General features: G+C 43.4%; 1 protein-coding gene across 1 annotated transcript in view; it reads right to left on the bottom strand.

Annotated features, from left to right (window-relative positions):
• The window catches only part of lrpprc (leucine-rich pentatricopeptide repeat containing), a 154,880-nt gene extending 142,808 nt beyond the window's left edge, over positions 1–12,072 (bottom strand). Inside the window, exons 1-2 of the mRNA XM_068045217.1 lie at positions 11,903–12,072; positions 7,764–7,975 (exon numbers count right to left, since the gene is read on the bottom strand). Coding sequence (XP_067901318.1) covers positions 7,764–7,975; positions 11,903–12,045 — 355 coding nt within the window. The 5' untranslated portion in view covers positions 12,046–12,072. The remainder of the gene's footprint in view (positions 1–7,763; positions 7,976–11,902) is intronic.
• Positions 12,073–15,438: the final 3,366 nt, after the last annotated feature.

Genomic DNA, 15,438 nt, shown 5'->3' with positions numbered 1-15,438 from the left:
CAGTTACAAGATCAGGTCGAGTCAACAGACCACCTGTACATTTTAGAGACACTTGAATGATGGCTGAGAGTGTCAAAACATGTGTAAACATTGTTAATAACTATCCTGTTTCATTATGTACATAGCTTATAATTTATGAAATTTCCATTTAAGGAAAGGGGGATGTTGTGATATTGCTTTAATTGCTTGAGTATTGGTTAATACATGGCTTGGCCATGTGAGCCGCATGGAAGATGGCAGGATCCCCAAAGACACATTGTACAGCGAGCTCGCCACTGGTATCAGACCCACCAGCCGTCCATGTCTCCGCTATAAAGACGTCTGCAAACGCGACATGAAATCGTGTGACATTGATCACAAGTCGTGGGAGTCAGTTGCCAGCATTCGCCAGAGCTGGCGGGCAGCCATAAAGACAGGACTAAATTGTGGCGAGTCGAAGAGACTTAGTAGTTGGCAGGAAAAAAGACAGAGGCGCAAGGGGAGAGCCAACTGTGCAACAGCCCCGACAAACAAATTTCTCTGCAGCACCTGTGGAAGAGCCTGTCACTCTAGAATTGGCCTTTATAGCCACTCCAGGCGCTGCTTCACAAACCACTGACCACCGCCAGGCACGTATCCATTGTCTCTAGAGATAAGGAGGCCCAAAAGAAAAAGAAGAATTGGTTAACATACTGTTGAATATGTAAATAGTTTAGTATACATCATCACAGGAAGTGACGCAAGCCAGCATGTGATATTAGTCAACAGTCTGCCCATGTATCTTAGAGCTCTCATGTAATTCTGTTATTCTGTAATAAAGAACCCTTCACTCAACTTACCATTCAGCCTGAGATTTGTTCTGTATGTTTGTGCTGAGAACTCAATAACACAATACCTTTAACATCAAGTCAGGATTAGAGCGAGTGTGGCATCAAGGAGCTCTAGCAAAATTGAAGTCAATCGAATTGGGGGAAAACTCTCCACTGGTTGGAGTCATATTACCACAAAGGAAGATAGTTGTGGTTGTTGGAGACCAACCATCTCAATCCAGGACATCGTACCAGGACTTCCGCAGGCTAGTGTCCTAGGCCCAACCATCTTCAGCTGCTTCATCAATAGCCTTCCCTTCATCATAAGGTAAGAAGCGGGGATGTTCGCTCATAATTGCGCATTGTTCATTACCATTTGCAACTCCTCAGATACTGAAGCAGTCATTGTCCACATGCAGCAAGACCTGGATAACATCTAGGCTTGAGCTGATAAGTGGCTAGTAACATTCGCACCACACAACTGCCAGGCAATGACCATCTCAAACAAGAAAGAATCTAACCATTTCCCCTTAGTGTTCAATGGAAATACCATCGCTGAATGCTTCACTATCAACATCCTGTGGGTCACGAATGACCAGAAACTGAACTGGACCAGCCATATAAATACTGCGGCTACAAGATCAAATCAGAGGCTGGGAATTCTGCAGCAAGTAACTCATCTCCTGATTCCCCAAAGCCTGTCCACCATCTACAAGGTACAAATCAGGAGTGTGATGGAATACTCTCCACTTGCCTGGATGAATGCAGCTCCAACAATACTCAAAAAGGTCAACACCATCCAGGACAAAGCAGCCTGTTTGATCGGCACCCCATTCGCCACCTTCAACAGTCATTCCCTCCATCACCAGCACACAGTGGCAACAGTGTACCTTCTACAAGATGCACTGCAGCAACTCATCAACCTTCCTTCCACAGCACCTTCCAAACCCGCGAGCTCTACCACCTGGAACAAGGGCAGCAGATACATAGGAACATCACCTGCAAGTTCCCCTCCGAGTCACACACCATCCTGACTTGGTACTATATTGCCATTTCTTTATTGTTCCTGGGTCAAAATCATGGAACTCCCTCCCTAACAGAACTGTGGGTGTGCCTACTTCATATGGATTGCAGCAGTTCAAGAAGGCAGCTCACCACTACCTTCTCAAGGGCAATTAGGGATGGGAAATAATCGCTGGCCTTGCCATCAATGCTCACATCCCATGAACGAGAAAATAGAAAGGACCACAATAATTTATTTTAACTACACTCAGCTCTCCAGGTGAGCCAAAAATCATACAATTGGCTGGTCACTACAAGGCTGCAATCAAATCAAACTAAAAGGAAATAAAATCAATGGATTAAATAAAAACAGCCTTTGAAACTGTTCTCAACTCATGTGGGAATCATCTAAATATGTAGATTACAACTCAAGCTCAAATGGGAGAATGGTGGAGCCAGAGAAAACTAGGTATGAATATTGTTACAGACAGGTGGCAAAGAGAATGGGTGGTTCCCACTGTTCATAGAGTGAGAGAGTTATACAGCACAAAAACAGGCCCTTCGGCCCATTGTATCTGTGCCGGACATCAAACACCTAACTATTCTAATCCCATTTTCCAGCACTTGGCCCGTAGCCTTGGATACTATGGCGTTTCAAGTGCTCATCTAAATACTTGTTAAATGTTGTGAGCGTTCCTGCCTCTACCACCTCTTCAGGGAGTGCGTTCCAGATTCCAACCACCCTCTGGGTGAAAAAATGTTTCCTCAAATCCCCTCTAAACCTCCTGCCCCTTACCTTAAATCTATGCCCCCTGGTTATTGACCCCTCTGCTAAGGGAAAAAGTCTCTTCCTATCTAACCTATCAATGCCCCTCATAATTTTGTATGCCTCAATCATATGTCCCCTCAGCCTTCTCTGCTCTAAGGAAAAAAACCCTATCCTTTTCAGTCTCTCTTCACAGCTGAAATGCTCCAGCCCAGGCAATATCCTGGTGAATCTCCTCTGCACCCTCTCCAGTGCAGTCACTTCCTTCCAATAGTGTGGTGCCCAGAATTGTACACAGTACTCCAGCTGTGGCCTAACTAGCGTTTTATATAGTTCCATCATAACCTCCCTGCTCTTATATTCTATGCCTCAGTTAATAAAGGCAAATATTCCCTATGCCTTCCTAACCACCTTATCTACCTGTGCTGCTGCCTTCAGTAATCTATGGACAAGTACACCAAGGTCCCTCTGACCCTCTGTACTTCCTAGGGTCCTACCATCCATTGTATATTCCCTTGCCTTGTTAGTCCTCCCAAAATGCATCACCTCACACTTCTCAGGAATAAATTCCATTTGCCACAGCTCCGCCCATCTTAGCAGCCCATCTATATCGTCCTGTAATCTCAGGCTTTCCTCCTCACTATTTAAGACACCACCAATTTTCGTGTTATCTGCGAACTTACTGATCATACCTCCTACATTCACGTCTAAATCATCAATGTACACTACAAACAGCAAGGGTCCCAGCACCGATCCCTACAGTACACCACTGGTCACAGGCTTCCACTTGCAAACACAACCCTCGACCATTACCCTCTGCCTCCTGCCACGAAGCAAATTTTGGATCCAAATTGCCCTGGATCCCATGGGCTCTTATCTTCTTAACCAATCCCCCATGAAGGTCCTTATCAAAAGCTTTACTGAAGTCCATGTAGACTACATCAACTGCTTTACCCTTATCTACACATCTCATCACCGCCTCGAAAAATTCAATCAAGTTAGTTCTCCCCCAACAAAGCCTTGCTGACTATCCCTGATTAATCCCTGCCTCTCTAAGTGAAGATTAATCCTGTCCCTCAGAATGTTTTCCAATAGTTTCCCAACCACTGATGTTAAACTCACCGGCCTGTAATTCTCTGGTTTATCCCTTCTACCCTTCTTGAATAATGGTACCACATTCACTGTCCTCCAATCCTCTGGCACCTCTCCTGTGGCCAGAGAGGATTTGAAAACTTGTGTCAGAGCCCCTGCTATCTCCTCCCTTGCCTCACATAGCAGCCTGGGATACATCTCATCTGGGCCTGGGGATTTATCCAATTTTAAGCCCGCTAAAACAGCTAATACTTGCTCCCTTTCAATGCTAATATGTTCAAGTATATCACAATACTCCCTCCTTGATCTCTACACCTACATTGTCTTTCTCCATAGTGAACACTGATGAAAAGTAATCATTTAAATCATATGTCCTCCAGCTCCACACACAAATTGCCACTTTGGTCTCTAATGGGCTCTACTCTTTCCCTGGTTGTCCTCTTGCCCTTAATATGCTTATAAAATGCCTTAGGATTTTCCTTTATCTTTCTCGCCCGTGTTTTTTCGTGTCCCCTCTTTGCTCTCCTAATTATTATTTTTTTTAAAGTATCCCCCTACACTTTCTATACTCCTCGCGTACCTCTGCTGTTTTCAGCACTCTGAATCTGCCATAAGCCTCCTTTTTTTTTTCCCCCTGATCCAATCCTCTATATCCCTTGACATCCAGGGTTCCCTGGACTTGTTGGTCCTACCCTTCACCTTAATGGATACATGTTGGCTCTGAACTCTCACTATTTCCTCTTTGAATGACTCCCACTGGTCTGATGTAGACTTTCCTACAAGTAGCTGCTCCCAGTCCACTTTAGCCAGATCCTGTTTTATCATCTTAAAATCGGCCTTCCCCCAATTCAGTACCTTTATTTCCGGTCCATCTTTGTCCTTTTCCATCACTACCTTAAATTTTACAGAATTATTGTCACTATCCCCGAAATGCTACCCCACTGACACTTCTACCACTTGTCTGGTTTCATTCCCTAATATTAGGTCAAGTACTGCCCCTTCTCTTGAAGGACTTTCTACGTGCTGCCTCAAAAAGCTCTCCTGTATGCATTTTAAGAATTCTATCCCCTTTAAGACTATCCCAGTTGATATTGGGGAAGTTGAAATCCCCTACTATTATTACCCTATTATTTTTACACCTCTCTGAGATTTGCCTACATATCTGCTCCTCTATCTCTCCCTGACTGTTTGGAGGTCTGTAGTACACTCCCAACCAAGTGATTGCCCCCTTTTTGTTTTTAAGTTCTACCCATTTGGCCTCATTTGAGGAACCTTCTAAGATATCATGCCTCCTTACTGCAGGAATTGACTCCTTGATCAACAGTACAATGCCACCTCCTCTTTTACCACCTCCCCAGTCACGCCTGAAGATTCTATACCCTGGAATATTGAGCTGCCGGTCCTGCCCCTCCCTCAACCATGTCTCTGTGATAGCAATATCATAATGTCATGTGCTCATCAGCGCCCTCAATTCATCTGCCTTACTAGTAAGACTCCTTGCATTAAAATAGACGCAATCCAGCCTTGCATTTTTCACTTGTGCCTTAACAGGTCTATATTTGCTCTGCCTTCCAGACTGACTCAGTTTCTCTTCTATATTTGACTGTGCATCACGCCCTACTGTAACTCCACTCTGCATCCCATCCCCCTGCCAAATTAGTTTAACCCCCGCCCCCCAAACAAGGATGTTGGTCCCGTTCCAGTTTAGGTGCAACCCGTCCAACTTGTACAGGTCCCACCTTTGCCAGAAACAGACCCAGTGATCCAGAAAACTAAAGCCCTCCTCAGCCACGCATTTATCTGCTCTATCCTCCTATTCCTATACTCACTCGCACGTGGCACTGGGAGTAATCCAGTGATTACAACCTTTGAGGTCCTGTTTTTTAATCTGCTACCTAGCTACCTAAATTCTTGTTGCAGGACCTCATCCCCCTTTCTACCTATGTTGTTGATACCAATGTGTACCACAACCTCTGACTGTTCAGCCTCTCCCTTCAGAATGTCCCGCTGCCGCTCCAAAACATCCTTGACCCTAGCACCAGGGAGGCAACATACCATCCTGGAGTCTCATTTGCGGTCACAGAAACGCCTGTCTGTTCCCCTTACAATTGAATCTCCTATCAGTATGGCTCTCCCATTCTTTTTCACCCCCTCCTGTGCAGCAGAGCCATCCATGGTGCCACGACCTTGGCTGTTGCTGCTTTCCCCCCAAGAGGCCATCGCCCCCAACAGTATCCAAAGCGGTATATCTGTTTGAGAGAGGGATGGCCGCAGGGGACCCCTGCACTACCTGCCTGCACCTACTATTCCTCCTGGTAGTCTGCCTCTGCAGCCATTACCTGCAGTGTGACCATCTCGCTAAATGTGCTATCCATGACATCCTTAGCATCGCGGATGTGCCACAGTGAGTCCATCCGCAGCTCCAGCTGCGCAATGCGGTCAGCTAGTAGCTGCAGCTGGACACACTTCCTGCACACGTGGTCGCCAGGGACACAGGAAGTGTCCTTGATTTCCCACATAGTGCAGGAGGAGCATGCCATGGGGCTGATCTCTCCTGCCATGACTTAGCCTTCGATTAAGCTCCTTAGTTATTCCCTTTAATTTGGAGGACTAATTACGATAGGGACCTTACTCTATTCCAAACACTACCTACTACAATCTAAAATCCCTACTTTTACTTCAGTTATTGAAAGTAGTAAAAAAGGGTAGAAATACCCACCTGTTCCTACTTAACAATTAGCTGCCTCCCCTTGCAACGCGTCATTTTCTGAACAGTGACGTCAGTCTTGGACCTCCCTCACTGTCCGTGAGAGTATGCCTCTTTTAAGCCGCTGGAACTTCCGCTCATCGGTGCCCGTCTCTTCGCAGGTCCGCCTTGGTCTCGCTCTTTCCCTGGCCCCTCTCAGTCTCTTTTAAGCCACTGGAACTCCTGCTCACCGGGTGCCTGTCTCCTCACAGGTCCACCTTGGTCTTTCTCTCCTCCCAACTGACCACAATCGTATTTTGTTATATTGATGCCTTAGCCCCGAGTGTCTTTAATTGGCAAATAAACAGACAAATGACTTTTTTAAACCTATGAGAAAGCCTATCTTTTTTTTTTAAACAATTCCCGAAATGGTTGCAACCTCACCCACACACATATACACAAGAATTGATAGAGAGAAAAGGGTAGGAGGTAGTTGGAAGTCCAAAGTGAGGTAAGTGTTCGTGGTTTACAGAACATTGTTGAGTCTTCTCAGAAGGAAAAGTCTTTTTAGAAGTTGCAGACCTGATTATTCGCAGTCTTGAATTTGCAGAGCTATTGTAAAGCTCTAGTGGTTATAATACAACCCAAAACTAGTGGTGTGTAGTTTGTTAACTTCACAGATGATTAGTCTCAAAGTCACTTTGTGATGTCTCTGCTGTCGCGCTGTTCAATTTCAGCAGGTTTCTTCTCTTCCTGGCTGGATCCTTCGGACAGTTCTTGGCTAGACAGGCTTTCTGTGATGTTAGCTTGAGATCTCTCTCTCCCTCCCCAGAGGGCTATCTTTTAAGGTAAAAATCTCTCACATTGTTAGGAAACGCATGGCCCTCTCCTCTGCTATGAGCACACAATGGGCCAGGATATGATAACCATGGCTATCGATCAATGCTTAAATGGATACTATTCTGTTATGATGTTGCTACTTCACAACCATTCTTCTTGGTTTTGGCTGTGAATGTGACTGCCTCCAGCATCCTTTGTTAATCTATTCATGTCAATAAGAGTCATTAATATGCGATAGTCCTCCTTTCAATTTCAAAGGGATTCTTCCAGAGCTATTTCAGACGAGTTTGACTTTTTAAATTCATAATTCTTCCACGTCATTGTTTATGTCACCATGGTTCCTTCCGGGCATGACAATATTATTTAATTAAGTAAACAACGAACATTTAGGTAATCATGTAAATATTACGACATGCAGGAAAAGAGAAACATCAAGAGATTTTATACATTTACTTTAAATTATTTCAAAGTACCTATTTTAGTAATGACAGGCAGCTGAAAAAGATTATGCAAACGTAGTGCAAATCTTCATAAAGTAGAAACCAAATTTTTTTAAATGTGACAAGCGTAAATGTAACTAAAAACAAACCTGTTCGGCAGATATCGTGAAAAATCTTCAACAGCAGGGTTCTTGTGATGCGACCTGTTCTCCGAACAGAAGAGTCCAACTTGTTCAAGGCCCAGTCAAATTGCATAGACTGTTTGGCCCGAACTGCTGTGCTCCCTTCATCTTTGGCAGGTGCCTTCTGCTCTGTGGCAACAGCACACAAGTGCACATTACTGTTCAGAGATCTACAAAAGCTAAAAATTATAAATTGTTTTAGTCAGTTGTACAGACTTACAAAAGTCACCTTTAGCACTGATAACTATGTTCTTCATTAAAGAGGTTATTTTAATTCACAGGTAAACTGGAACATTCAGTTAAGGGCACGCAAGCAACAGTGGAGACCAACAATCAAGCAACAAATATTAACATCTGAAAGTTAACTTAGGTTGAGAAGTTTAAAATCTTAGCACAACCAATGGTTCAATGGCTAATGGCACTGCCAGGTCTAGTACTAAGTCATAGAGTCAGGTGCTCCCAGATTCGATCCCTCACTGGCAACGAGTTAGCTGATCTCAAACAGATCAGCAGGGGCACTAGAGTTGACTCATGCTACTGCTATGTAGGAGTTCCTGTTTGCCATCCAGTGATGATGAGAAGAAAGTGTGCACATAGATATTCGGTGAAGTCAGAATCAGACTCAGCTGTGTTTTATTTACTGTTCAAAAGCTTGCTCAAGCTCATATTTGAATTTGAGAATTTCAACCAGACACGAGAGCAACTCACACTAATGGAGCTGTACTGTAATAAAAGTCAATGCAGGATGCTAATATCAGCCTAGTTACAGTACTTCAGGAATAGGTTGTGAAGAAGTGAAAGATGACCTTTCACAGTTTTTCTTCAATGACAACAAAGTCTTATGCAGATTGAGTTTGTGGCGTATAGGACATATGATAGAGCAGTTTTTATTCATGGCTCAGAACTCCGACACATACAATGAACTCAGGCCCATATTATAGCATGATGGTGCACCAAAGACCTTCACCCAAAAGCTAAGCCTTAAACTTGCAACCTGATTCTATTTTTTAATACTTTTAAGTACTACACACTCAGCTAGCTTGCTGCTCCAATGTACTTAAATCTGTAACTAGACCTCTTTGTTTTACTCTATTTGCATTAGTCATATTTTCCACTTTTCAAAGAGGATCTGATGAACACCCCACGTGATTTCGACTGTTCAATACCGGAGTTTCGGGACAATGCTTAATTTTGGGCATATCAGCCCATTCCTAGCAGGTGTAAGGATCCAATTTTGATTTTCTATTGCATTCAGTCTACTTATAGAAACCATTTTGCCATGAGCATAAGATAAAAGCCTTAGGAGAAACCTCAAGCTTTAACAAGAGATTCTGGGTTAACTCTCCAGAGAGAGCAGAAGAAAGTTTTACTGATGTCACACTATGCAAACTGCTCAGTATTTACTTGATGTTTTGTGCTGCTTAAGAACAGCTTTCTTCAGTAATGACCTCCACCAATTCAACATCTCTGCCGCAATTACTGATGTCAGAGCTATTTTTACTGATACTGATGGGGAAAAATTACATCTCAATTTCCTTCCCCTGGTCAAATGTCAACTGTATCCGGAACAGCTTGAGAGAAACAAATATGTCTTAAATGTGTCCTTCATGCATGAAATATTCCATCTCAGAACTACTGATGTATTTACCCTCATAGGCCTTTCCAACCTAATGTTGAGTCAGCAGCTGAAACAACTATGTCCAAGTCTGTATTTCCAAGTGTTTTTAGTCATCAGAAATCCAATATAAAATTAATCTGCCCTTGGAAATCTGTTCTCTTGTCCCTATGGCACCCAACTTAACATTTATGTATCACCCATGGTGATCAACTACTTCAATGTGGGGTGTCCTGATTATTTCCCTGTTCAAACTCTACTGTCACTACATAGCAACAAGAAACCTACAGAGAATTACAATCCTTTTGCACCTCTCTACTAAAGGGACAGAAGGAAAAAAAGACTGATTCATGACAGAAATAAAAAGAAGAAATGCTGGAAATACTCAGCAGGTCAAGCAACATCTGTGGGGAGAGAAGCAGAGTTAACGTTTCAGGTCAGTGACCCTTCTTCAGAACCTTTTACATTTCTAATATTTACCAGCTCTGAAGAAAGGTCACTGACCTGAAACGTTAACTTTGCTTCTCTCTCCACAGATGCTGCCAGACCTGCTGAGTATTTCCAGCATTTCTTGTTTTTATTTCAGATTTCCAGCATCCGCAGTATTTTGCTTTTATTTTAGTGGTTCATGACAGAGTTATTTTAGAGTGTTGAGCAGATTAATAGCGAAGGAAGTCTATAAGAAATATTTATAAACTCACTGGGTTGAAATCATGTGTGAAGAATGCATTTATAAGTCAAAGACTGGCCTGAAGCAAAGTAGCATTGATCTATTTCCATAGGATCATCCTTTGGATCAAGAGGCTCCCAATACATTGAAGACTTAATTGATTTCACACTTAGATACTGTTGCAAACACGGTTTACTATAATGTCTGATCTCTGGAGACCTGACAATTTGATGAATGGAGTAGAGATCAGATGTTGTTGAGATGGATATAGCAAGTCTTGGTGATGGATAGGTCATAGGATGAGCTAGAATGACCCTGCTAACTGCAGGATTATCTAGCAATGATAAGAAGAATCTCAGCTCCCAGTGACAGGTGTACCCTTTCCGTTAGTATGTCTGTTTGGTCGATCATTAATAATACCCTTCACTGTGGACCTGCCAGCTCATGCACCAATTCCGAATTGAATCTTTAACTCATAACCATCTAACTCAGTGGTGAGCGTCACATTACAGAAACTGTGCAGAGCAGCTTGAGCTGTGCCAGATTACTTGACATTCAGGGCAATTTCAAGGTATCCAGCACGTCCACTGTGAAGCCAATTCCGCTTCCAAAGTAGTGGCATTTTTCTCTTTTGTTGCAAATTCATCTCATAGCTCGGTCCTTGATCTTGTATGTAGGCCAGAGGAAATCCCTTCATTGAGTGTGTTGGAATTCTGAGCCATGAAGGAAAACTGTTCCAACATATATCCTATAAGCCATAAACTCAATCTGTATTGGAACTTTACCATCAATGAAAAAAATTGTGAAAGGTCATCTTTCATCTCTTCACGACATAGTCCTGAAGGACTATGCCCTGACTGAAGATGGTGTCCTCCAAGACCCTCAGGTACTAATATGATTCAAAATTGGGCCAGATACACTTTGAATCTTGAATCAATAACTTCAACATTCTCTCATACTTGGGTATAGTTCTGTGAACAGCCCTCCGATGCAATCAGAAATGGTGATTCTTCATGTGTGAGCAAATAATTTGACCAAGTTGGGACAGGGAGGCAGGTGGAGAAGAGGCAGGAGGCAAAAGAGGGAGAGAGAGCATAAAAGAGATAAAGAGGGAGTAAGAGTGGAAGCAAAAGGGAGAGAAAGAGGAAGCGGGCAGCATTCACAGAGTCAATGGGATAGGAAAGAGGTTGGCGTGATTAGTCCCCAGTTGGCATGCTGGGTGAGAAAGTCAGAAGAAGAATGGGGCAATTGGAGTTGCTGTTGGTAAGGACAGTGACGAATGCCTCGATGGGCTCTTCAGACAATACCGAGTCACAGGCAATTGCGGTCTTATCCAGGAAGTCATCAAGCATGGAATGGCAGCAGAAGAGTAGGAAGGTTGAAGAGTTGGGGTAGGGACGAAGGGAGGGTCATCTGGAGTGAGTAGAAAACCCACCTTAAAGATCGGAGCTGAATTTGCAATGTGAGATGAAAGACCTATATGAATTCCAATCCCACTCCACGCCCTCATCCTTGAATATCGGCTGCTCAGCACATGGGCCTCAAGGTCAGAGGGCTGTCAGGTATGACAATGCTGAGCAGAATCGATCAGATTCCTGGGCCGCCTTTATCTCAGAAAACAACTAAACTTATTTCTCCTTTTTATTTCAGTTTAATTTTAAAAAGGAAAATAAAGTGACAGACACACATTGGGTCTGAGCTTGCAGTAGGTTTGTGGCTAATCTTTAATTTAAAGCCGCCTGTCCCTGGGTCGCCCGTCCGCAGCCTCACTCTATCCCTGCCCGGACCCCTCCTCACTCACAGGCCAGGAGACTGACTCACCTGATCCAGCCGCCACTGGGATGATGAGGAGCAACGCCGTTACCGATCCCCCTGTGGCCCACTGAGATGCAGGAGCCAGGGCGCAGAGAGCGAGCCACCGGCAGCCACTTCACAAACCCGGCCAACCTGACAAGCGCCGCCATGTTACCAGGGAAAGGACAAGACAGCGCAGGACCACGCGCTGGACAAAGGTTACAGCGCCAAACCAAGAGGCAGCCGGGGGGGCGGGGGAAGAGGAGTATTAATAGCATATTAAAAGGGATTAGGAAAGAATCGCTTAAACTTCTAAGAACTAAATGACAATATAATAAATTTACATACTATGAGTTAAACATGTCATCATATTACTTGATATTTAAAACTATTATTGTTGGTGTTCAGAAGAGTCCCCCTTGAACAACTGTTGGTCGAGTCCAGAAAGATGGCTGGTTGAAAGTTTTCCCCGAGTTGTATTGCTAGCGCGGTTATCTCATGTTGCTCAGTGTGAGTGACTTCAAATACTGCACCAACTAACAGTAACCATAGGAACCGACCTCCTTGACTTATTTTGCTCAGTCACTCTCCGAGGCTGGGACTCGCTTTTCCAATATAAAAACAGAAAATGCTGGAATTACTCATCTAGTAGTATCTGTGGAGAAAGAAACAGACTTAATATTTCAGGTTGATGACCTTTTGTCAGGACCTATTCCACCACCCTCTCCTCAAGTTGGGTGGGGGGAGAATTGGTCCTCGTTGCGCCTCTCTTTTTGGACAAAGAATTGGCTGTTGGGAGGAACAATTTTATGCCATCTTCCCCAGAAGTGCAGTGACTATCAAATTGGAAGCAGACGACTTCCAAATGCCCAGCACTCCAGTCTGAAACATGTGGTAGGTGCCTTGATTAAACAAATCAAGGAAACTTCCAAACTCAACTATTCCAATACTCTCTTGGCCAATCTCCCACCATCCATAAACTTAAGCTCGTCCAAAATATGCCCACATCCAAATTCACACCAAGTCCCATTCCTTTATCACCCCTGTGTTTGTTGCCCTCCATTTAAGAACACCTCCGTTTTGAAATTTTCATCCTCGTGTTCAAATTCCTCCATGGCCTCACTCCTCCTATCTCTGTAACCTCCTCCAAGAATTCTGTGTTCCCGCAACTCTGGCCTCTTATTCATCCTCCACTTCCTCGCCCCACCATTGCCATCAGAGCCTGCAGCTGCCAAAAGTCTTGAGCTGTGGAATTCTCAGGAAATTCGTAGGGAAAATGTTAGCAGCTATTATTAAAGATGTTATAGAAGGGCAATTAGAAAAATTGAAGGTGATCAGGCAGAGTCAACACAGTTTTGGGAAAGGGAAATCATGTTTAACTACTTCATTGGAGTTCTTTGAAGAAGTAACATGTGCTGTGGATAAAGGGGAACCGGTGGGTGTACTGTACTTAGATTTCCAGAAGGCATTTGGTAAGGTGTCATATCAAAGATTATTGCAGAAAATAAAAGCTCACGGTTTGGGGGTAACATTTTTGCATGGATAAAAGATTGGCTAGCTAACACAAAACAGAGAGTAGGCATAAATGAGTCATTTTCTGGTTGGCAAGGTGTTACGAGTGGTGTGCCACAGGGATCAGTGCTGGGGCCTCAACTTTTTACAATTCCAGTAAATGACTTGGATGAAGGGACCGAAGATAGGGTTGCTAAATTTGCTGATGACACAAAGATAGGAAAATAAGTTGTGAGAGGACATAAGGAGGCTACAAAGGGATATAGATAGGTTAAGTGAGTGGGCAAAGATCTGGCAAATGGAGTAAATGTGGGAAAATGTGAAATTTTCCATTTTGGCCTGAAGAATTAAAAAGAAGCATGTTATCTAAATGGTGACAGATTGCAGAGCTCTGAGATGCAGAGGGATCTGGCTGTCCTAGTGCATAGAGTTATACAGCACAGAAACAGGTCCTTTGGCCCATCGTGTCTGTGCCGACCATCAAGCACCTATCTATTCTAATCCAATTTTCCAGCACTTGGCCCATAGCCTTGTGTGCTATGGCGTTTCAAGTGCTCATCTAAATATTTCTTAAATGTTGTGAGGTTCCTGCCTCTACCATCTCTTCAGGCATGAATCACAAAAGGTTAGTATGCAGGTACAGAAAGTAATTAGGAAAGCCAAGAGAATGTTATCAATTTATTGCAAGGAGAATTGAATACAAAAGTCGGGAGATTATGCTTCAGCTATACAGGGCATTGGTGAGACCACATCTGAAGTACTGTGTACATTATTGGTCTCCTTATTTAAGGAAGGGTGTAAATGCGTTGGAAGCAGTTTAAAGAAGGTTTACTGGACTAATACCTGGAATGGGCGTGTTGTCTAATGAGGAAAGGTTGGACAGGCTAGGCTTGTGTCTGCTGGAGTTTAGAAGAGTAAGGGGCGACTTGATTGAAACATATAAGATTCTGAGGGGTTTTGACAGGGTGGATGTGGAAAGGATGTTTCCTCTTGTGGGAGGATCTGGAACTAGGGGTCACTGTTTAAAAATAAGGGGTCGCCCATTCAAGACAGAGATGAGGTGAAATTTTTTCTCTAAGAGGGTCATGAGTCTTTGGAACCCTTCCTCTTAAGGCGGTGGAAGTAGAGACTTTGAATATTTTTAAGTCAGAGGTAGATAGATTCTTGATAAACAAGGGAGTGAAAGATTATTGGGGGTAGGCAGGAATGTGGAGTTGAGGTTACGATCAGATCAGCCTTGATTTTATTGAATGACGGAGCAGGCTTGAGGGGCTGAGTGGCCTTCTCCTGCTCCTAATTCGTATGTTCATGTGTTCTCTCTCTAAACATCTACTCTCCACATTGAAGAAACTCCTTAAAATTTACTTCTCTGACTAAACTTTTGGTCTCCTTACGAATGTCTCTTTCACCTTTGGACGCTTTGCTACATTAAGGGTGCTATTTAAATGCAAGTTGTTGTTGTCTTAGGACCCTGCTTGGAATATGTCATCAAGGTGATGAGTCATCCATCCTCAGTTTTCTGGTCTCCAATGGCTAAAGGTAAGTGATTTCTTTATACTTCCACTTTTGTAGATCCAGGAGAAGCCGGAGTACTGTGGCCCATTGCTGACCAGAGCTCATCACTGCACCAACCACCCTGCAATTTTAATTCCTCGAATACCTACTAGTCAAGAACCAAGTTAAGTCAATTAAAGGACAATAACTGTCACAATTACAAGTTGAACTCTCAGTACACTACAGTAAAGTTACTTCACATAATGTTATATATCGTTACACCCTCCTTGTTTCAAATTCATACACTATAATGAATGACCACTGCATTATGATTTAAGTTTGTTGTTGGAATATTACTCAAATGTGAAGATATCTGGAAGGGGGTTCAGGCTGGCTTCTTCAGTCTTACTGTGGATCTCTTTCACTTATGCTGCTGACTGTCAATGGCTCTTTCCACTACCTCTTCTCTTTGGTTGGCAAAAGCTGATTTCCAGAATCCAAGGAAAGAAATTAGTTTTGAGCCATTAATGCAGTTGTGAGACCTTTTCCTCAAAATA

This window comes from Heterodontus francisci, chromosome 13, assembly GCF_036365525.1.
Source record: "Heterodontus francisci isolate sHetFra1 chromosome 13, sHetFra1.hap1, whole genome shotgun sequence".
Lineage (NCBI taxonomy): Eukaryota > Metazoa > Chordata > Chondrichthyes > Heterodontiformes > Heterodontidae > Heterodontus > Heterodontus francisci.
Note: the sequence above shows the minus strand (reverse complement) of the source record. Positions and strands in the feature narration are given on the sequence as shown.